At 71.9% G+C, this 20,401-nt stretch overlaps 4 protein-coding genes across 8 annotated transcripts; 2 read left to right on the plus strand and 2 right to left on the minus strand.

The window, feature by feature from the left end:
* The first annotated feature begins 441 nt into the window (after nt 1–441).
* Nucleotides 442–4,535, plus strand: P2RX3 (purinergic receptor P2X 3). 2 transcript variants are annotated; one of them, XM_074884559.1, is made up of 12 exons: nt 442–750; nt 1,420–1,555; nt 1,651–1,722; nt 1,809–1,875; nt 1,957–2,050; nt 2,159–2,236; nt 2,324–2,465; nt 3,286–3,422; nt 3,515–3,608; nt 3,695–3,760; nt 4,041–4,118; nt 4,283–4,535. In XM_074884559.1, exons 1-12 carry the CDS (start codon nt 611–613, stop codon nt 4,403–4,405), a joined length of 1,227 nt encoding a protein of 408 aa, XP_074740660.1. In that variant the 5' UTR covers nt 442–610; the 3' UTR covers nt 4,406–4,535. The 2 variants fall into 2 exon arrangements, with proteins under 2 accessions (XP_074740660.1, XP_074740661.1); XM_074884560.1 differs by lacking the exon at nt 1,651–1,722.
* A 605-nt stretch (nt 4,536–5,140) lies between these two features.
* On the minus strand, nt 5,141–8,168 carry PRG2 (proteoglycan 2, pro eosinophil major basic protein). The gene is made up of 9 exons (XM_074885158.1): nt 8,101–8,168; nt 7,355–7,490; nt 7,134–7,248; nt 6,991–7,046; nt 6,554–6,638; nt 6,269–6,453; nt 6,042–6,176; nt 5,629–5,740; nt 5,141–5,339 (listed from the first exon to the last, which is right to left on the minus strand). The coding sequence occupies exons 1-9, from the start codon at nt 8,166–8,168 to the stop codon at nt 5,281–5,283; spliced, it is 951 nt and encodes a 316-aa protein (XP_074741259.1). The 3' UTR covers nt 5,141–5,280.
* Nucleotides 8,169–8,649: 481 nt separating this feature from the next.
* LOC141950082 (bone marrow proteoglycan-like) lies at nt 8,650–10,087 on the plus strand. Its single transcript, XM_074884481.1, has 3 exons — nt 8,650–9,126; nt 9,460–9,571; nt 9,876–10,087. The coding sequence occupies exons 1-3, from the start codon at nt 8,650–8,652 to the stop codon at nt 9,932–9,934; spliced, it is 648 nt and encodes a 215-aa protein (XP_074740582.1). The 3' UTR covers nt 9,935–10,087.
* An 88-nt stretch (nt 10,088–10,175) lies between these two features.
* Nucleotides 10,176–17,870, minus strand: SLC43A3 (solute carrier family 43 member 3). Of its 4 annotated transcripts, XM_074884655.1 has the most exons (14): nt 16,018–16,413; nt 15,509–15,976; nt 14,978–15,196; nt 14,134–14,263; nt 13,574–13,620; nt 13,426–13,502; nt 13,234–13,326; nt 12,740–12,879; nt 12,362–12,468; nt 11,755–11,916; nt 11,554–11,667; nt 11,161–11,347; nt 10,562–10,685; nt 10,176–10,461 (listed from the first exon to the last, which is right to left on the minus strand). In XM_074884655.1, exons 1-14 carry the CDS (start codon nt 16,055–16,057, stop codon nt 10,306–10,308), a joined length of 2,064 nt encoding a protein of 687 aa, XP_074740756.1. In that variant the 5' UTR covers nt 16,058–16,413; the 3' UTR covers nt 10,176–10,305. The 4 variants fall into 4 exon arrangements, with proteins under 4 accessions (XP_074740756.1, XP_074740758.1, XP_074740757.1 ...); XM_074884657.1 differs by lacking the exons at nt 15,509–15,976; nt 16,018–16,413 and adding an exon at nt 17,732–17,870; XM_074884656.1 differs by lacking the exons at nt 15,509–15,976; nt 16,018–16,413 and adding an exon at nt 17,732–17,870 and having other exon boundaries at nt 14,978–15,218.
* Nucleotides 17,871–20,401: the final 2,531 nt, after the last annotated feature.

Genomic DNA, 20,401 nt, shown 5'->3' on the forward strand with positions numbered 1-20,401 from the left:
AGGGGCGCCCCCTACTGGGCAGCGCCGGGTGATCCCCGTGACGTCACCGCGAGGGGTTGGGGGGTGAGGGGGGGAAGCACCCCACAACTGAGACACCCCCCCCAAAACGGGGGCACGGAAAAAATGGGAGCGCCCCAAAAAGGAGGCGCCCCCAAACCCTGGGGGCTGCACACACGCCCCCCCATCAGCACCCACACAAACACCCCAGGGACCCCCCAAACCCGCCCCCCCTGCGCCCCAACCCGCGGCTGCCCCGGCCCCGCCCGCGTGCCCCGAGGCGGGAGCCCCGGCGGGGGGGGCCCCGCCCCAGGACCCCCCCGGACCCCCCATCCCCCCAGGAAGGGGGCGCGGCCCCTCCCTCCCCCGGGCGCTGCCTCCGCCCTGCCCCCGCCCTCCTCCCGCCCTGCCCGCACTACCCCCGCTGCCTGTACCCCTGCCTGCTCCCGCCGTGCCCACACCAGCCTCTGCTGCCTGTACCCCTGCCTGTGCCCCTGCCTGCTCCCGCCGTGCCCACATCGCCCCTCGCCGCCTGTACCCCTGCCTGTACCCCTGTCGACCCCCGCCCTGCCCGCACCACCCCTGGCTGCCTGTACCCCTGCCCGCCCTGCCCATGCCCCCCCCGCGCCCCAGCACCCGCTGGGTGACCGACTTCTTCTCCTACGAGACCACCAAGTCGGTGGTGGTGAAGAGCTGGGTGGTGGGGGCCGTCAACCGCGGCGTGCAGCTCCTCATCCTCGCTTACTTCGTCGGGTGAGACCCCCCCCCGGGGACCCCCCCACCCGCCGTCACCCCTCCTCGCCCAGGGCATCGCTTGGTGACGAGCGGGTGGCAGCGGGGTGACGGGGGGGGGCTGCCGCGAGGGATACCCGTGGGATGACAAGGGGAGTGGGGGGGTGACAGCGAGGGGACAGCCTGGACGGGGGGACAGGGCGGAGGGGGGGCGGCCGGGCCAGGAGCTGCGGGTGACAGTGCGGGTAATGGGGGCGGAGGAGAGACAGGCGAGGGGGTGACAAGTGTGTCAGCGCCGGGAACGTCAGGTGTGCCGACACGGGTGACACGACGGGGACAACCAGGGGAGCGCGTCGGTGCAGGTGACACGACGGGGACAGCCAGGGGAGCGTCTTGGTGCGGGTGACAAGCGTCTGTGGGTGACAAAGAGGGGCGGGAGCAGCAGCACGGCCTCGGCGGGTGACAGAGGGGGGGTCTCTGCACCCGGGTCCTCCCCGGGGGGTGACAGAGACCACCGGCAGGGCGCGGGGGGGTGACAAGCGCCTGTCGGAGGACCGACAGCCACTCGGGTGGGCAGACCCGGGTGCCCCAGGGCTCCGGCAGCTCCGGGGGTGACGGGGGGGGCGCAGTCAGGTCCCGTGGGGGGGGCGGGGGGATGACTGTCCCCACCCGCTGCGGGTGTCGTCCCAGCTGGGTGTTCCTCCATGAGAAAGCCTACCAGGTGCGGGACACCGTCATCGAGTCCTCGGTGGTGACCAAGGTCAAGGGCATCGGGCGCTACGCCGGCCGGGTGCTGGATACGGCCGACTACGTCACCCCCCACCAGGTGAGGGGGGGCCGGGTCCCTCCCCTGCCTCAGTTTCCCCTCCCGGATGGAGCGGGGGAGGGTGTCAGGGTGACGGTGACGTGTCCCCCCCCCAGGGCACGTCGGTGTTCGTGGTGGTCACTAAGCAGATCCTGACGGAGAACCAGGCGCAGGGCGTCTGCCCGGAGGTGCGGGGTGGGGCTGGGGGGTGCACCCCGGGCTGACACCCCCCCCCCGTGGCCCCCGCCCCGGCTCACCGCCCCCCCCCCCGCAGAGTGAAGCCGAGTACCGCTGCACGGCCGACCGCGACTGCCGGGGGAAGGGCCCCGCCACGGGCAGCGGTGAGGGGGGACCCCGCCCCGGGGCTGGGGGGGGGGCGGGGGGGTGCTGAGACCCCCCCGCGCTGATGGGCGCTCCGGCAGGGGTGCTGACGGGGCGCTGCGTCCCCTACAACGGGACCCTGCGCACCTGCGAGATCCGGGGCTGGTGCCCGCCCGAGGTGGACACCGTGGACGTGTGAGTGTGACCGGGGTGACACGGGGGGGCGGGGGCGCGTGTCACTCCACTCTGTGTCCCCAGGGACACCCCCCTCTCTTCCCCCCCCCCCCCCCCCCCCCGCTCCAGACCCGTCATGCTGGAGGCCGAGAACTTCACCCTCTTCATCAAGAACAGCATCCGCTTCCCGCTCTTCGGCTTCGAGAAGTGAGTGGTGCGGGGACACGGGGACACGGGGCCGGTGGCTGGCTGGTGGCCATGACCCCCCCACACCGTGTGTGTCCCCCCCCCCAGGGCCAACCTGCCGCCCCCCGGCAGCGGGGGGGAGCTGGGGCGGTGCCGGTTCCACCCCGAGCTGCAGCCCCTCTGCCCCATCCTGCGCCTGGGGGACGTGGTGCGCATGGCCGGGCAGGACTTCCCCACGCTGGCCGCCACCGTGAGCGGGGACACGGCGACACGGAGGGGGGCGCGGGGATGTGGGACAGGGGGTGGGGGACACGGGGATGTGGGGACACAGGGACACAAGACAGGGTGGGAGACACGGGGACACGGCAGGGGGGTGGGGGACAGGGGCTGGGGCACACGGGGACACGGTGGAGGGGCGGGTGGGGGGGTGCAGGTGCGTGGGACAGGGGGTGGGGCACACGAGGACATGGGACAGGGGATGGGGACACGGAGGTGTGGGATGTGGGGACACGGGGACACGGAGATGTGGGAGTGGGGACACGGGGACATAGACGGGGGTGGGGGACACGGTGGAGGGGCGGGCGGGGGGGCGCGGGGGCGTGGGACAGGGGGTGGGAGACACGGGGACATGGGACAGGGGGTGGGAGACACGGAGGTGTGGGATGTGGGGACACGGGGACATAGACAGGGGGTGGGCGACACGGGAATGTGAGACAGGGTGGGGGACATGGGGATGTGGGGACACAGGGATGTGGGACAGGGGATGGGGGACACAGGGATGTGAGGACACAGGGACACAAGATGGGGCGGGGGACACGGGACATGGGGACATGGGCAGAGGGTGGGGGACACGGAGATGTGGGATGGGGGACATGGGGACGTGAGACAGGGGATGTGAGCATGTGGGACAGGGGATGGGGGACACGGGACGTGAGGGAACAGGGATGTGGGACGTGGGGACACGGGGATGTGGGACTTGGGGCTGTGGTGGGGGGGCTGTGAGGACCCGGGGTGTGGGGCTGTGGGGCCGCGGAGCCGCGTGCGATGGCGGCTGACGCGGGGGGGGGCAGGGGGGGGTGCTGGGCATCAAGATCGGGTGGGTGTGTGACCTGGACCGCGCCTGGGAGCGCTGCCTGCCCCGCTACTCCTTCACCCGCCTGGACGGCCGCGCCCGCGCCCCCGCGCCCGCCCCCGGCTACAACTTCAGGTACGGCCCCACCGCCGCCCGGGGACACGCGTGTCACACGTGTGTGTCACACGCGTGTGCGCAGCCCGGCACGGCCCCACGTCCCCGCGCAGGCACGCCCGGTACTACCGCTGGCAGGACGGCACCGAGCGTCGCACCCTCACCAAGGCCTTCGGCATCCGCTTTGACGTCCTGGTGTACGGAAACGTAGGTGGGGGGCTCGGGGGGTCCCGGGGGGTCGGGGACGGGGGGGTGGGGACCCCCCCCACCAACGGGGGTCTCTGCACCCCCAGGCTGGGAAGTTCGGCATCATCCCCACCCTCATCAACACGGTGGCAGCTTTCACCTCCATCGGCGTGGTGAGTTGTGGCCGTTCTCAGCCCCTGTGTGGTGGCGTTTCCTGGGGGGGGGTGGGGGGGCTTGGGAGAGGCCCTGTGCACCCCACAAGTGTGGGGCGGGGGAGGGTCAGTGATACCCCATCATGACTGGGAGGAGGATGGAGGAAAACCACAGAGCCATGGGGCACGGGGACACAGCCAAGCCCCACAGTGACGGCAGCCTGGCTCCGGGAGGGGCTATGGGGCATCAGGGGGGTGCCCCATATTGCGGGGCCCCCCACCCCAACGCTGCCGCCCCCAGGGCACGGTGCTGTGCGACATCATCCTGCTCAACTTCCTGAAGGGAGCCGAGCACTACAAGGCCCGCAAATTCGAGGAGGTCAGTCAGGGGGACTGGGGGTGCCATGGGGCTGGGGGTGCCGTGGGGCTGGGGGTGCTGGGGGGCTGGGCGGTACGGGGGACGTGCAGGCAGGGCCCCTGCCCATCCCCGGTGCCCCGGCCGTGGGGCAGGGACTGACCCAGCGCCCACCCGCTGCCCCACAGGTGCCAGAGGTCGGGGTGCCCGCGCCCCCCGCCAGCCCCACGGCGTGTCCCCCCGCGGCGCTGGGGGGCTGCAGCCGAGACAAACACTCCACCGACTCGGGCACCTTCTCCCTCGGGCTGTAGTCCCGGGCGCCGTGGGGCAGCCCCCCCCGCCCGCCCCCCCTGCCCCCCCCTGCCAGCCCCGGGGTGCCCCAGCCCTGTCCCAGTGTCCCCAGTGCCCCCCCCCTCCCCGACCCAGGCGCCCAGCACTCCCCTCAGCCGTGGGGTCCCACCCCATGTCCCCCGGGTCCCCTCAGCTCCCACATCTCCGGCCGGGCGGGGGCTGGGGGCCCCCCAGGGCTGGGTGCTGCTTCCTGGGGCAGTGGGTGCTGTTGGGTGCCAGGGGTGACACCCCAAACCCCCCAGATGGGTGCTGGGGGCGAGTGGGCTGCTGGGGGCCACCCCTGTGTGACCCCCGTGACACCTCCCTGCTCCCAGCTGACCCCACGCTGGGGGGCCGCACCCCCCACCCCAATAAACCTTTGGCTCACAGCACTCGCCCGTCTCCAGCCTGGAGGGGGGGGTGAGGGGTGGTTGGGGGGGTCTGACGGGGAGGGTTGGGGGCGCGGGGGTAGAGGAGGGGGAGGTCAGGGCGATGCCACCGATTTGGGGTGTCCAGGGGGGCCAGTGTCAGGGCAGGGGACCCTGTGCCCCCCCCATTGCCCACACAAGGGCTGTGCAGGATACAAGGGGCACCCAACACCCCCCCCCCCGTGCACCCCTGGATGCCTCCCACCCCCCGTTACAGCCCCAGCACCCACGCCGGGGCCACCCCAGGACCCCCCACCCACCTGCCCAGGGCCCAGACACAGAGATGGGTGCTAAAAGCTGAAACTTTATTGAGATCCAGGGTGGGGGTGCTGCCCCCCTGCCGTGGGGCCGGCGGGGGCGACACAGCAGCAGGGGGGTGCCTGGGGGGGCCGCAGGGCTGGAGGGCACAGCGGGGGGGGCTGAGCCCCTCAGTACTCGCAGATGAAGGGCAGCCTCGTCTGGCAGTTCAGGCTTCTCCAGCGCCCGTCTGGGGGGGGGAAAGGAGAGGGGGGGGTCAGCCCTGGCTCCCAACAGCACCCAGCCCCCCAGGGACCAGCCCCCAGCCCCCCAGGGACCCGACCCAAGCCCCCGCTGCTGCCAGCCCCACCCCAGCCCCCCCGGGACCAGGCCTCCGCGTACCACCTTCCCATCTCAGGGTCCTCCCCCAGCATCCTCCCACCCACCCTCCCGCCCTCCCTGCACAACCCCCCCCCCAAGGCTCCGGGTGCCCCCCAAGGCGCTGGGCGCCGCCCCCCCCCGTGCCCCCCGCCACTGACCGTTGGTGCAGAGGGAGGTGCAGTAGCAGTGGAAGTGCAGGGGGTAGCCCGCCTGCCAGTTGGAATAGTTCCAGCAGCTCCGGTCCGTCCACTGGCACGACACCAGGGGGCCCTGCGGGGGGGGGGGGACAGGACGAGGCCATGGGGACACCCCCTGGCACCCAGCATGGGGAGCCTGGGGGGTGGCGGGGTGGGGGATGGGCTGGGACACCCAGGAACGGTCACTGGGACAGGGCTGGGACACCCAAGGTGAGCACTGGGGACACTGGGACAGTGCTGGGACACCCAGGATGGGCACTGGGGACAGGGGACAGGGCTGGGACACGCAGGAGTGGTCACTGGGACAGGGCTGGGACATCCAGGGTGGGTACTGGAGACACCGGGACAGGGCTGGCGGCGGGGGGGTCTCTTACCACGGGCTGGGTGATGGCCCCGATCCAGACCTGCCCGCTGTTGATGCAGAGCCGGGCCTGGTGCCACAGGCAGGAGTTCATGTGGCAGTTGTGGATGGACGCCAGCTGCCCGCGGTAGCAATGGGCACAGACACTCTGCGGAGGGGACGGACACCAGTCACGGGGATGCCCGGGTGGCAGGCGGTGTCCCCCGTGTCCCCCGACCCCCCCGGCCACCCCCTGCCCACCTGGGCAGACTGGAAGTCGTGGCAGCCTTTGACGACGATGTAGCGGAAAGTGGTGGCACCCAGCTGAGGAGGGACGCTGAGCTCCTGCGTCTCGCTCGCCAGCGGGCACCGCACAGTCTTCTCCTTCTCTTCCTCCCGCACCTCCAGCGCCGACGCCTCTGCCTCCGCCTTGGGCCTGGCAGGGCCTGGGGACACCGGCGGGTGTCACCGCGGGCACACGGGGCGCGGGGCAGCGGGGGTGTCCCCGCGGTGACCCCACGGAGTGGGCAGGGTGGGGGCACTCACAGGGGCGTCTGGCGGAGACCGATCCCAGCAGGGCCAGGATGAGGAGCAGGCAGGGCTGCATGGCGGGGCTGGGGACACCGGGGGGCTGGGGACAACGATGGGCTGGAGACAATGACGGGCTAGGGACAACGAGGGACCATGTCCCCAGCATCCCTCTGCCATCCCCAGCATCACCCCACCCTCCCCATGTCCCCTGTGCCACCCCGATGTCCCCAGTGTACCCCTGCCACCCATGGTGCCACCCTGTGCCCCATGCCCTCTACCACCCCCAGTGCCCCCCGCCCCTTCGTGCCCCCCGTGTCCCCGGTTCCTCACTGCCGTCCCCAGGGTTGCCCAAGTACCCTGTGCCACCCCGTCCCCCCCACGTCCCCCTGGCACCCCAGAGCCACCCGTGCCAGCCCCAGCGACACCCCCCCGGCCCCATCCCTGCTCCTCACCTGGGACGTGGGGGCTCTGCTCGCTGCAGGCTGGGGTGGCTCTGCCCGCTGCGCCCCTTATAGCGGTGACAGGGCCACGTATCCCCAACCGCAGCCTTGCGCCACCCCAGTCCCCACCCCACTGCAACACCCCCCCCACCAACCGCTAGGCACAGTGTGGGGGGACACCCGGGGGGACCCCGCCTGCACCCACCTGACCAGTGCACGGGGTGGGGGGTGCAGGGGGCAGCGGGAGGGGGGCGCAGGGGTTTGGGGTGCCTGGGGATAGGGGGTGGGGGCTGCGGGGGTTTGGGGGGCATGGGGCATGGGGATGGGGGGTGGGGTGCACGGGAGAGGGGTGCAGGGGGAACAGGGATGGGGCTACAGGGGTTTTGGGAGGCATGGGCATGGGGGCTGTGGGGGGTTTTGGGGTGCAGGGGGCAAGGGGGTGGGAGCCGCTGGGATCTGGGGTGCACAGGGTGGCCCTGGGAGGGGGCTGCTGGGTTGGGGAGTGCACGGACCTGGGGTGCAGGGGGTATGGGCATGGGGGCTGTGGGGTTTTGGGGTGCAGGGGGCCCCAGGATAGGGGCTGTAGGATTTTGGGGTGCAGAGGGCCCAGGGATGGGGGCTGCAGGATTTTGGGGTGCAGAGGGCCCAGGGATGGGGGCTGTGGGGGACGTGGGGTGCACGGGGCATGGGGATGGGGAGTGTGGGGTGCACAGGAGAGGGGTGCAGGGGACCCGGGGGAGGGGCTGTGGGGTGCTGAGCCGTGAGCCCCGTGGTGCCGGGGAGCTGGGGGGGTGCTGGCCACGGGGGGGCCAGGCCACGGGGGGGCCAGGCCGCGGGGGGCTGTGGGCCAACGGCCGGGCTGGACCCTGAGGGCCGCGGCCGTTGGGGAGGAAACGGCCCTTGGGCAAGCGCTGCCCGGCGGGAGATGGTATCAGCACCCCAACCGCCCCCCGCACCCCCAGCACCCCCCCACCCCCGGGACACGCTGAGCCCCACACCCCCACCCCCACAGACCCATCCCGGGGCCCCACGCACCCCCACAGCAGCCCCCACCCCGCAGCCCCGTGTCCCCATTGCTGGGCAGGGCACAGGCAGGGCCCCCCCAGGGTGCACACCACCCACCCCCCGGTGTCCCAGCAGTTGAGGGGCGGGGGCCAGGCGGGGGTGGTGCAAGGCTGTGGTGGGGACATGTGGCTCCGTCACCACTATAAGGGGGGCTGCAGGCAGAGCCCCCCCAGCCCCCAGGTGAGGAGCGGGACAGGGACAGGGACGGTGGTGGGGACTCAGCCCCCCGGGGACGGGGCTGGGGGCCGGGGGGGTGTCCCTGGGGCTGGCACGGGTGGCTCTGGGGTGCCAGGGGGATGTGGGGGGGACAGGGTGGCCCCAGGGATGGTGAAGGGACAGTGGAGACACGGGGGAGCAGACGGGCAGGGTGGGGGTGACATGGAGGGACAGTGGGGTGACAGAGGGATACAGGGACTGTGGGGGTGGCACAGGGGATGTGGGGAGGGTGGGGTAATGTTGGGGGTGGCAGAGGGGCACAAGGCACCTGGGGGTAGCTCCAGGGAGGCAGAAGGTGACTGGGGACATGGCATCTCCCAAGGGTGCCAGAGGGTGCCAGTGCCACCAGCCCCTCAGTGTCCCCAGCCCCCCGGTGTCCCCAGCCCCGCCATGCAGCCCTGCCTGCTCCTTGTCCTGGCCCTGCTGGGCTCCGTCTCCGCCAGCCGCCCCAGTGAGTGCCCCCTACCCTGCTCACCCTGTGGGGACACCACGGGGGCACCCCCCACCGCCCTGGGTCCCCCGGTGCCAGCCCTCACCCTGTCCCCAGGGCCAGCCCCCCTCCACCCCCAGGAGGTCCCTGCGAGCACGGCCAAGGAGGGACACAACTTTGTCTACACGGTGGTGAAAAAGTACCGCACCTACTCCAGTGCCAAGGTGAGGGGGACGTGGGTGCTGGTGGGTGGCGGTGGGTGGCAGTGGGTGCTGGTGGGTGCCCAGCCATGCCTTGTCCCGCAGTTGCACTGCCAGAAAGTGCTGCGGGGGCAGCTGGCCTCGGTGCACAGCGCTGCCCGCAACACGGAGCTGAAGAACCTGGCGCGCACCTACACCCATCATTCGGTCTGGATCGGGGCCGTCACCAAACGCAGGGTGAGGGGGGCCCGGACCCCGTCCCAGGGTGCTGGGAATGGGGCTGGGTGTGGGCTGCTGGGTGCTGGGTATGGGGTGCTGGTTCCCAGTGTGGGTGCAGGGGCTGGGGGCTGGTCATGAGGTGCAGGGGCTGGTGTTTGGGCTGCCAAAGGGGTGCTGCAGCCGGGTGCTGGGTATGGGGGCCTGGGCTGGTTTGGGGGGGGGCAAGGGGATGAGTTTGGGGTGCTGAGTATGGGGTGCAGGGGCTGGTTATGGGGTCCTGGGGCTAGTTATGGGGGGCGAGGGGCTGGTTATGGGGTGCTGGGGCAGGGTGCTGAGGTGCTGCTGTGGCAGGACGGGAAGTGGGGGTCGCAGTGGGAGGACACCAGCCCCTGGAACTACGCCAACTGGGCACCCACACATCCCCACCACATCTTGCCCACCTGCACCGCCCTCAGCACCCACGGTGAGAACACCCACACCCCACCCACCGCACCGGGGCACCCGGGCTCTGGGAGCCCTGGGGCGGGGGGCACAGGGCTACTGGGGACACTGGGAGGGGGCAGTGGGAGGGGGCACAGGGCTACTGGGAGTGGCACAAACCACTGGGGGCAATGGGAAGGGCATCACAGGAGGCACAGACCACTGGGAGCAATGGTAAGGGGCACTGGGAGGGGGCAGAGGGCTACTGGGGGCACTGGGAGGGGGTAGAGGGCCCTGAGGGGCACAGGGGACCACCCCATGGCCCTGACACTGGCCCCTGTGCCCAGATGGGCTCTGGAGAAGCAAGCCCTGCTTCCAGCTGCGCCCCTTCATCTGCCAGTACTGAGGACTCCTGGGGTGCTGCCATGGCCCCCCCCAGTCCCGGGGCACCCACAGGGGCCCTGTCCCCGACCCAGTAAACCAGAGATACCCTGAGGGGGTGTGTCCGTGTGTGCCGGGGGCCCATGGGGGCCCATGGGGAGGGATCGGGGCCCCCCAGCCCGGGGAGGCAGCGGGGTGCTCAACCCCACAGCAAACACTGGAGAAGCCCCAGGGGCCAGGGGCGCCAGGAGGGAGCAGCACAGCGAGCAGAGGGAGCGCTGGTGTTTATTCCCCCCCCAAACACGCCCCATCCCACCCACACAGCACCCCCGTCCCCAAGTCCAACAGAAAAATGGGGCGCGGCGGGTGCTGGGCTGGCACTGGCGGGCGTGGGGCTCAGTCGGGCACCTCGGGGGGGGCCTCGGCGCCGGGGGGGGCTGCGAGGGGGGTGCCGGCAGCCCCCAGCTCCTCGGCTCGCCGCCGGCACTCGCGGGCCACCACCACGGGGCTGACGAAGGCCACCAGCACCACGGCGATGAGCCCCACGTTCACCTGGGGGGGACGAGGAGTGTCAGGGCGCAGAGCCCGGGGTGGGGGTGGGGGGGGGAGTGCCCCCACCCTGCCGTGGGGCGGCTGTGGGGTGGACACTCACATAGAAGGGGTCCCCGTGGAGCGGCCCCCGCACCAGGGCGACGCAGGGGTACTGCAGCAGGGCCACCAGCGCCGACAGCGCCATGGCCAGCCCGTACAGCTTCCCGAAGTGCTGCGGGGGGAACCTGCCCCGACACCCCCGCGTCACCCCCGCGACCACCGCCTCACCCCGGACACCCCCACACCCTGATCCCCCAGCACTGCCACCACCCCCCACCAGCCCCACAACCCTGCCACCACCACCTGACACTTCCTCTCCATCCCCTGACCTCCCCAACCCTGCCACCGTGTCCCTGACCCCCCCAACCCTGCCACCACCCCTCTGCCACCCCCACCCCATCCCCTAACCCCCCCCAACTCTGCCACCGTGTCCCTGACACCCCCAACCTTGCTACCACTCCCTGACACCCCCTCCCTGGCCCCTGACCCCTCCCGACCCTGACATCCCCTCCCTGACCCTCCCCGAGCCTGCCACCATCCACCGCTGCCCCCTGACACCCCCACCCTGTCCCCTAACACCTCCACGATGGCCCTGCCACCCCCCCCGCCACCCTGACCCTGGCACCGTGGCGGGTGTCCCCCCCTGCGCCCCCCACTCACGCGATGGCCAGGAAGGCGGCGTTGCCCCCGTAGAGGAAGGATCGGCTGAGCACCTGCAGCGCGAAGGTGACGAACTGGACGGGCAGCACCGGCACGGCCGCGCACACGGAGAACAGCACGCACTGCGTCACCGTCACCGCCAGCGACAGCACGCAGGCCCGCAGGTCCGCCAGCGCCCCCGGGGGTCCTGCAGGCACCGGGGGACGGGGGGGTCAGCCTGGGGGCACCCCTCGGTGCCCCGTCCCCAGGGCACTGGCGGCAACCGCCCACCGGCCCCGCTGAGGGCACGGCGGGGGGACGGCGGCAGCACGGACGCTCCCCGGGGACACGCAGGACCCGGGGTGCAGGATTGGGGCAGGGGGGGTGTGGGGAGGGGAGGGGGCGTCTGGTTACCCTCAGGGCGGGGGGTCTTGCCGCGCTTGTGCCGGTCGAGGATGAGGCCGTTCCACGGGGCGCAGAGCACCCCGCAGAGCTGGGTGAAGGCGAAGGCGTTGGTGTAGGTGCTCACTGCGGGGAGACGGCGTCAGGGCGGGGCCGGGGGGGTCCCCGCCGCCCGTGTGTGTGTGTGTCCCCCGCGCCGCGGCCGTGCCATACCCAGGTGGGTGTCCCCGCGGGCCAGGTGGTGCAGGAGGGGGTTGAGGGTGCCGATGAAGAGGTAATGGCGCAGCTGCATGAGGGAGAGCCAGGCCACGTGCCAGGCGAAGAGCCTCGAGCGCACACAGGCCCCGAAGGGCACCACGGGGGGGTCCCGGCTGCCTGCGGGGGGGGGGGGGCGGGGTCAGGCTGGGGATATGCCCGCGCAGGCCCCACCCACCGCTGGCCACACCCCTGCCCACACCCATGTGGCCACGCCCCTTCACCTGCAAAGCCCAGCCCACCCTCTGGCCTTGTCCCTGCCCATCCTGGAGCCACGCCCCTTCATCTGCATAACCATGCCCACCCCCTTGTCCTGCCCACGTGTAGCCACGCCCATCCCATGGCCACACCCCCTTATCTGCATACCCACACCCACAGCCTGGCCTCGCCCATCCACCCTATCAGACCCTCCCGTCTACAGCTTGCCTCCGTGACCACGCCCACATGCCAATCACCAGCATAGCCACGCCCCCGAGAGAGCCCATCCCCACCAGCAAGACTCGCCCCCACAAGCCCCGCCCCCAGAACAAAGCCCCGCCCCCAGAACAAAGCCCCGCCCTGGCACCTCTGGGCTCCCGCGGCTCCAGCGGGGTCTCCTCGGGCCCGGCCTCCCCCGGCGGCCGCTTCTCCTCGTAGGTCCGGTACGACCGGGACCGGCCCGGGCAGCGCAGCCTGCGGCACCGCCCGGCGTCACCCCGCGACCCCGCCCGCGGGGCGGGACCCCCAACCACGGGATGGGACCCCCAACCACCCACCACGGGGTGGGACCCCCACCCATGAGATCCCCAACTGCGGGACGGGACGCACCCCACCACCATGGATGGGACCCCCAACCACCCACCCATGGGACAGCACCCCCACCCAGCATGGGATGGGACCCACCGTGGGCACCACCACCAGGACGGGCCCCCCCGCCCCCCCGCGGGGCGCAGAGCCCCCGTACCCGTAGTCGTAGTCCGGGGGCAGCGGGTAGGGGATGCGGGTGCGGGGCATGAGGAAGAGGGTGCGCAGCAGGTGCCAGGCGCTGCAGGCCGCCAGGAAGAGGAACATGGCGCGCAGGGACAGCCCGTGCTCGTACAGCACCTGGGGACAGCACGGGCACGGCTGTCACCACAGCGCCCGCGCCACTGCCCAGCCCAGGGACATGGCCCTGTCCCCACGTGTGGCCTCAGCTGTGGCCCAGCTGTGTCACTGCTGGGACCCAGCTGTGTCCCCTGGCTGTCCCCCCACCTGGAACCCAGCTGTGTCCCTGCTGTGACCCAACTGTCCCCCCAGCTGTGTCCCCAACTGTGTCCTTGCTGTGACCCATCTCTGTCCCCAGCTGTGACCCAACTATCCCCAGCCCCCCCCCGTGGTGCTTGGGACGGGGACAGGCCCCTGGGGCCACCCAGCACCACCCCCCCAGCACCACCACGTCCCCCCCCACCCTGCACCCACCTTGATGATGAGGAAGATGGCGGACGAGGAGTCAAAGGCCCCGTTGTAGAGGGTGATGATGATGGAGCGGTACTTCCCGAAGAGGTTGCCCACCTGGCACAGAGAGACCCCACACACACCGTCAGGGCCCCCCCAGCACCACGCAGGGTGCCCTGGCCAGCGGGTGGGGGTCAGGGTGCCTGGGACACTCACCTGCATGTTGGTGAGGATGAGGAGGATGCCGCCCACTGACAGCATGGACATGGCCGGGAAGAGCAGCACCGCCAGCTCTGGGGACAAGGGGGTCAGCAGTGACAACGGGGGGTCCCTGCCAGGTTCCCCCCCGGGGCTGGGCTCTCACCTGGGGTGGAGAAGGCGACGAGCAGGGTCCCGCCAGTGTAGAGGGAGCTGAGAGATGGGGACAGCAGTGACAACACGGGGATGGGGTCCTGGGGGGCAGCTGGCCCCCCCGTGCCCCCGCGCTGCTGTCACAGCGGCACTCAGCACCCCAATATCTCATGGGTGCCCCACGACCACCTGGCACCCCCAGGGCCAAGAGACGTGGGGGGCCCCTTTGGTTATGGGGTGCCCGGGGGACATTGGAGAGACCCCAGGCTGGGGGCAATGGGGGCCCCCAGGGCTGTGGGGGGCATGGGACACACTGGAGACATTTGGGGGCATGGGGAGACAGGTGCCAGGATGGGCTGTGCCACCCCAGCGCCCTGGGCTGACACGGGTGCCCCCCAGCTGCTGTGAGTGCCCCCCCCACCTCCGTGCACGCAGGGCCCTGCCTGCCCCACCCTGCCTGGCCACCTCGATAACCGCCCCGCTCTCGAAAACATCCCCAGCACCCCAACAATGAGCCCTCCCCCCCCTCCCCGGACAACGCCTGCCGGTGCTGCCCCCCCCGCGCCCACTCACATGGCGATGAGGCGGGCGACGGTGGTGCCGAAGCGGTCGAAGATGAAGCCCATGGGGAAAGTCATGAAGTTGTTCATGAAGGAGCCGATGGTGAAGACCAGGGAGAACTGCTCATCCTGCTGGCTGCAGCCTGCGGCCACCGCGGGGACACAGGGACACGGGGACGTAGCCATGGGGTCAGCGGGGACACAGGGACACAGGGACGTGGGCGTAGGGACACGGGGACATGGGGACGTGGTCATGGGGACAGCAGGGACATGGCCATGGGGACAGTGGGGATATGGGGACATGGGCATGGGGACAGTGGGGACACAGGGCACCACAGGGGCGTGAGCATGGGGACAGTTGGGACATGGCCATGGGGACAGTTGGGACACGAGCATGGGGACAGTGAGGACTTGGGGCACCACAGAGAAACAGGACACCAGGAATGTGGGCATGGGGACAGTTGGGACATGGCTGTGGGGACAGTGGGGACCTGCAGTGCCACAGGGCATCAGGACAGCAGGGATACAGGCATGGGGACAGTGGGGGCACAGGGACAGTGGGGGCACCACAGAGCATCAGGCAATGGGGACATGGGTGCCACTGGGGACAGGAAAAATCACTACCTGGGGCAGCAGGACGGGGGGGACAGGGGACACCACAGGGCACGGGGACAGGGGGGACCTGGGGACGAGGACAGCGGGAACCTGGGGCAGCACAGGGCACCAAGCAACAGGGACACGTGGCACCTCCGGCCACCAGCACCCCAGGACAGGAGCACGTGGGGACACCAGGCAGGGCCGGGGCCGCCACAGGGAGGGGGCCGGTGGCCAGCAGTGGCTGGTAGCCGGGGACCTACCGGGCAGCACAGTCATGTTGGGGCTGGGGGTGGCACTGGGCTGGCACAGGTCCCCGAAGTAGCCCAGGTCCTTGAGGACGAAGACGAGGGAGGCCCAGCCGAAGATGATGCCGCAGAAGGCGCCACACTCCAGCAGCCCCGAGAGGAGGGTCCCCAGGCGCTTGGCCACCCCTGCGCCCCCCCCCGCCATGTCGCCGGCCTGGGGCATCCCCGCTGTGCCTGCGGGGTGACAAACACCCCCCTGGTGACACCCCCCCGGCACCCAGAAAGGGGGGCTCAGGGGGTGCTGGTGGCCACCCGGGCAAAGGCCACCGTGGTCCCGGCTCGGCCCCTGCCCCCCCCCCCCCCGCACACACCAGGGCACAGGCAAGGACCGCGCTCGCAGCCGGGGCTCCGCACACGTGTGCACACGTGTTTACACACATGCACACGTGCTTACACACATGCACACACGCTCACACACACGCACACGTGCTCACATGCGTGCGCGGGCGCCGGCACCCCGCTGCACCCTGGCGTCCCCCCACCCACCTGCACGAGGCCAGGCCCTCCCGCCGTCACCACCGCCGCCGCGGAGTTTGGACCCTGGCACGGGGTGCCCGGGGTGAGCGGCGCACACCCGCACAGCGCACACGCGCAGGGCGCACACCCGCACGGCCCCCCGCGCTGATCTATCTCCTGGGAGCACCCACGGGCCCCCTCGGGGCTGTCGGAACCTGATAGTGGCTCGGCCCCCCCACCCCGCACCGTGCTGGGACCCCCCCGCGTCCCCCTTATCTGTGTGCGCCGGCTGTCCCTGGCACAGCCCCTGGGGACAATGGCACGCTGCCAGGCACCCTGCTATGGGCCCGGGGGACACCGGCACCCCCCCGGGGACACCAGAACCCCCCCGGGGCCTGGCGCAGCCACTGGGAACCTGGCAGAGCCTGCTGGGGGCCCTGGCACACTCCTTGGGGACCTGGCACAGCCCCTGGGGACACTGGCACACCCCTTGGGAACCTGGCACGTCCCCTGGGGACACTGGCACGTCCCTTGGGGACCTGGCACAGCCCCTGGGGATGTTGGCATGTGGCCGGGCATGCCAACACACCCCCTGGGGACAGTGACACACCCCCCGGGGCCCCAGCACACCCCTTGGGGACACTCTCACGTCCCCTGGGGACCCCGGCATGGCTCTTGGGGACACCATCACATCTTTGGGACCCTGCCCACACCCCCCCGGGGACTCCATTATACCCCCAGGGACCCTGGCGCACTGTTGGGGATCATGACGTGTCCCCTGGGGACCCCACTGGGGACACCGTCACCCTGCCGGGGCCCGTCACCCTCCTGGGGAGCTGCCACACCCAGGGGACACCCGAGCACCCCCTTTGTCCCCGTCAACCTCCAGCCCACGTGGCCGGGACCTCCTGTCCCTCAGTGTCACCGCCGTGACCCGCAGCCGGGCGCCACAGGCCTCGAGGCCGTGTGCCCTGCATCCCCCCACCCCACTCACCCGCCGGCACTCCGTGCCCCCCGCACCGAGCCCCCTGTCACCGTGTCCCCGTGTCCCCGTGTCACCGTCCCACAGCCTGTCCCTGTCCCTGGTGTAATGGCTGTTAATGAGGCCTCATTACGGCTGCCGCGGCTAAAGATTAACCCGCACGGGGGGGGGCCAGATCCCGGGGGGGCTGCGCCGGCTTTAGCCGCCCCGCGGAGGGGTCCCCTGAGACACCCTGTCCTTGCCTGGGGCACCCCGAGACACCGTCTGCGGGTGCCACTGGCCGCGGAGCCTGGCGAGCCCCAGCCACACTGGTGTCCCCGAGCCATACTGGTGTGTCCCAGCCTGGTGAGCCCCCCCCGCACTGGTGAGCGCCCCCCCGGCCTCGGGCCTCACTTCAGCTCCTCCAGCCCCGTTTGTTTTAATAATTAATCGTAACAAAGGCCAGTTCTTTCCTGTGGGGACTGCCTGGTCCCCCGCCAGCGTGTGGCTTCTCCAGAGGCTGCTCTGGGGCTGGGCTGTGGGTGCCCCGTGGGTTCCCCCCCTCGCCCCATCGCCCTCCCGTGTGGGGTGGGGGGTGCCCCTGGGGGGGGCAGTGCCAGCGCCCCACGGAGCGGGGTAGGGGCGGCGGTGTGGGGCAGGTGGGCAGCGGCGGCTGCCCCGGCCGTGGGGACTTTGCCCGTGCACGTGTGGTGGGGGCACGGGGGGGGGCACACACACGTGCCCCTGGGGGTGGGCAGCCGTGGGGCAGAGTCGTGACAGCGCCCAGAGCCTGCCCCACGCCACGGGGGCACCAGGGCACCCTGCAGGGCCCCAGGGCGCTCCGGGGGGCGGGGGGGGGGGGGTTAGGGCATGTGGTGGCAGAGGGACAAACGGTGGGAGGGGGAGAGGCACCCTCCGGCTCATCCCTGACCCACAGCCCCGGGGCTGATGCAGCTCCAGGGCCCAGCCTGCCACGCACCCCCCAGCACCCCCCAGCACCCCCATTGCGTCCACACAGCCCCCAGGATCACGGCCCCCGTCCCCCAGCGCCCCCACTCCCAGCCCCCGAGCCCTACGGCCCCCCCATTCTCAGCCCCACAGCCCCCACGGCCCCCCCACTCCAGCCCCACGTCCCCCAGCCCCACAGCCCCCAGCCCCAGTGTCCCCCCCCCCTCCCAGCCCCTCAGCCCCCAGCTCCACATCCCGCCGCTCCCCTCGGTGGGGGGGGGTGGGACCATCCGGGCCCCTCCGCTCCCGCCGGCTCCTCCCGCCGCATCCCGGTCGCTGCTCACCCGCATCCCGCGGCCCGGCGCGGCGGGGAGGGACCGGCGCAGCTCCCCGGCCCGCTGCCCCCGGTGCTCCCGGTGCCGCCGGTGCTCCCCGCCCCTCCGCGGCGGCGGGCGGAGCGGAGCGGAGCGGAGCGGCCCGGCCCGGACCCGCCCCCCGAGCGCGGCGGGGGGGGACGCGGGAGGCGGCCCCGGTGAAACGGCCCCGGGGGGGGTCACCCCGTGGGTCCGCCCCGGGAGGGGCTGTCCCGGCTGAGCCCTCCCCGCGGCACTGCCCGCCCCCGGGTGCGCCCCCCACGGGTCATCCCCCTGCCCCCCCCCGGTGCCACCTCTGGGTCGCCACCTTCTTACCTGCTGCCCTGGAGATCTTCTTCAGCTGGAGCCACCCCTCGGCCACCCTTCGGCCACCTTTGGGCCACTCTTGGGCCACCTTTGGGTCAACCTTGGGCCACCCTTTGGTCAGTCTTGGGCTAACTTTGAGTCACTCTTGGGTCACCTTTGTGCCAACCTTGGGTCACCTTTGAGCCACTTCTGAGCTACCCTTGGGCCAGCCTTGAGCCACCCCTGGGCCACTCTTGGGTCACTCTTGGGCCACCCTTGGGTCAACCTTGGGCCACCCTTTGGTCAGTCTTGAGTCACCCCTGGGCCACCTTTGGGTCAACTTTGGGCCCCCCTTGGGCCACCTTTGGGCCACCCTTTGGTCAGTCTTGGCTCACACTTGGGCCAACTTTGAGTCACCCTTGGGCCACATTTGGGCCAGCCTTTGGTCAACCTTGGGCCAGCCTTTGGTCAACCTTGGGCCAGTCTTTGGTCAACCTTGAGCCAGCCTTTGGTCAACCTTGGGCCAGTCTTTGGTCAACCTTGGGCCAGCCTTTGGTCAACCTTGGGCCAGTCTTTGGTCAACCTTGGGCCACCCTTGGGCCAAGTTTGAGTCACCCTTGGGTCAACCTTGGGTCACCCATGGACCACCCCTGGGCCACACCAGGCCTCATCCAGACCCTGCTGCCTGGTAGGTCCCTGGCTACCAGCCACCGCCAGCCACCAGCCCACCTCGTGCCACCCCCTGTGTGCCATCCTGCCGGTGCTCTGCCCACTCTCGCCTGCTGCTGTCCCTGCCCTGGGTGTTGTCACCTGCCTGGCCCCAGCACCCGCCCCACAGCCCCCCTGGCCCTGTGTCCTACCTGGGGCACCCCCTGGACCTCCCCTCACTCTCCCCTTGACTGCCCACCTCATGCCCGCTCCTCTGTCCATCCATCTGTCCTCCCGCCGCCCCATCTGTCCACCCGTCCATCCACCAGCGCTCGCAGCCACCCGTCCTGCCCCCACCCATCCCCACCCCTCCCGCCAGACGTTCATCTGCTCAGCCAGCCACCCATCTGTCTGTCCGTCACCCACCCATCTGTCCGTCACCCATCCACCCGTCTGTCCATCACCCATCCATCTGTCCATCACCCAGCCGTCTGTCCCCCTCCAACCACAACTCCATCCATCCCCGCACCCGTTCAGCTGTCCGTCTGTCCTGCCGCCCGCCACTCGCTGTGCCCCCACGTCCTGCCAGCCCTCCTGCCCTCACCTGCACATCCCTCCCCCTGTCCATCCGTCTGTCCGTCCGTCCTTCACTCATCCCGTCATGGACACCCACCACCCCCCTCTGCCCACCCTGGGCCTGGCCAGCGGCCTCAGGGCCCGTCCCCCATCCCCAGGCCCCACAGGGCGGGTGGGCGCAGGCACCCACGGGTGGGTACGTCCCCCCAGGACCCCCGGCATCTCCCACGGGGTGAGGGTCACCCCTTTCCCCACACACACAGAGCTCCGGGGGGTGCTCGCGGTGGTCGTGCTCGGGACGCGGGGGGCCCCGGTGGGGCGGGGAGCGGATGGCGGCCCCCCCTGAGTCAGCCCCGCGCCGCCCACGCCCCCACCCACGGGTGCCCGCCGCGCCTGCCGCGCCAGCTTGTGGTATTTCGCTCGCCGGGAGCCGCGCCGGAGACGGCGCCGCAAACACGCCGCCGGTGCCAGCTTGTGCCGCCGCAGCCTGGCGCGGCCACGCGTGCCCCCCCCCACCCCCCCCAGCCCCCACCCCACGTGGGCACCGGCGTGGGGGTCCGCTGCAAGGCGCCCACACCCCGCGGCCCCACGCGGGAGAGGGGGACACACGCTGTCCCGGGTGGGAGAGGCGCGATCGGCACCAAGGACAGCGCCGGGACCGCGGACAGCGCCGCTGTCCTGCGTGGGAGTGGAGCGGGCACCGCCCCCCCCCCGCCCAGCGCCCTCCCGGCGCTCCCCGGGGCTCCGGGCTCCCACCCGTGGGCACAGGCCACGCGGGGACCACGGCCCGTGGGCGGGAGGGAGAGACACCCCCCGCCGCGCCCCGCTCTCACTCTGCCCCCCACGCGAGCCCCGCGTCCCCAGTGGGGCCACCCACCGCCCAGCCCCGCGTCCCCCAGCGCGGGTTCCCTCGCCGTGGGTGCCGCGGCGCGTCCCCCTCTCCCCGCCGGGGGTCCCCCGTGGACCCCCCTCCCGCGTGGGGCGGGGCGGGCCGGCCCGGGAAGGGTTAAGCGGCGGGGCCGGCGGCGGGGGGCGGAGCGCGGCCGCCCCGGGATAAGGCGCGGCGCGGGGCAGGGCTCAGCCCCACCGGAGCCGCGGGCAGAGCCGTGCCGAGCCCACCCGTGCCCGCAG

This window comes from Strix uralensis, chromosome 15, assembly GCF_047716275.1.
Source record: "Strix uralensis isolate ZFMK-TIS-50842 chromosome 15, bStrUra1, whole genome shotgun sequence".
Taxonomy (NCBI): Eukaryota; Metazoa; Chordata; class Aves; order Strigiformes; family Strigidae; genus Strix; species Strix uralensis.

Excerpts from the sequence above, each read along its gene's own strand:
- P2RX3 (XM_074884559.1), top strand. The coding sequence starts at position 611 with ATGCCCCCCCCGCGCCCCAGCACCCGCTGGGTGACCGACTTCTTCTCC. Across the intron at positions 751-1,419 it reads ATCCTCGCTTACTTCGTCGG|CTGGGTGTTCCTCCATGAGA; the intron begins GTGAGACCCCCC and ends GTGTCGTCCCAG. Across the intron at positions 1,723-1,808 it reads CGCAGGGCGTCTGCCCGGAG|AGTGAAGCCGAGTACCGCTG; the intron begins GTGCGGGGTGGG and ends CCCCCCCCGCAG.
- PRG2 (XM_074885158.1), bottom strand. The coding sequence starts at position 8,168 with ATGTCCCCACCACAGCCTTGCACCACCCCCGCCTGGCCCCCGCCCCTC. Across the intron at positions 6,454-6,553 it reads GGTCTCCGCCAGACGCCCCT|GCCCTGCCAGGCCCAAGGCG; the intron begins GTGAGTGCCCCC and ends CGGTGTCCCCAG. Across the intron at positions 6,177-6,268 it reads ACGACTTCCAGTCTGCCCAG|AGTGTCTGTGCCCATTGCTA; the intron begins GTGGGCAGGGGG and ends TCCCCTCCGCAG.
- LOC141950082 (XM_074884481.1), top strand. The coding sequence starts at position 8,650 with ATGCAGCCCTGCCTGCTCCTTGTCCTGGCCCTGCTGGGCTCCGTCTCC. Across the intron at positions 9,127-9,459 it reads GGGCCGTCACCAAACGCAGG|GACGGGAAGTGGGGGTCGCA; the intron begins GTGAGGGGGGCC and ends CTGCTGTGGCAG. Across the intron at positions 9,572-9,875 it reads CACCGCCCTCAGCACCCACG|ATGGGCTCTGGAGAAGCAAG; the intron begins GTGAGAACACCC and ends CCCTGTGCCCAG.
- SLC43A3 (XM_074884654.1), bottom strand. The coding sequence starts at position 16,208 with ATGGAGTCCCCGGGGGGGTGTGGGCAGGGTCCCAAAGATGTGATGGTG. Across the intron at positions 13,503-13,573 it reads CGTCGCCTTCTCCACCCCAG|AGCTGGCGGTGCTGCTCTTC; the intron begins GTGAGAGCCCAG and ends CCTTGTCCCCAG. Across the intron at positions 11,348-11,553 it reads CAAGACCCCCCGCCCTGAGG|GACCCCCGGGGGCGCTGGCG; the intron begins GTAACCAGACGC and ends CGGTGCCTGCAG.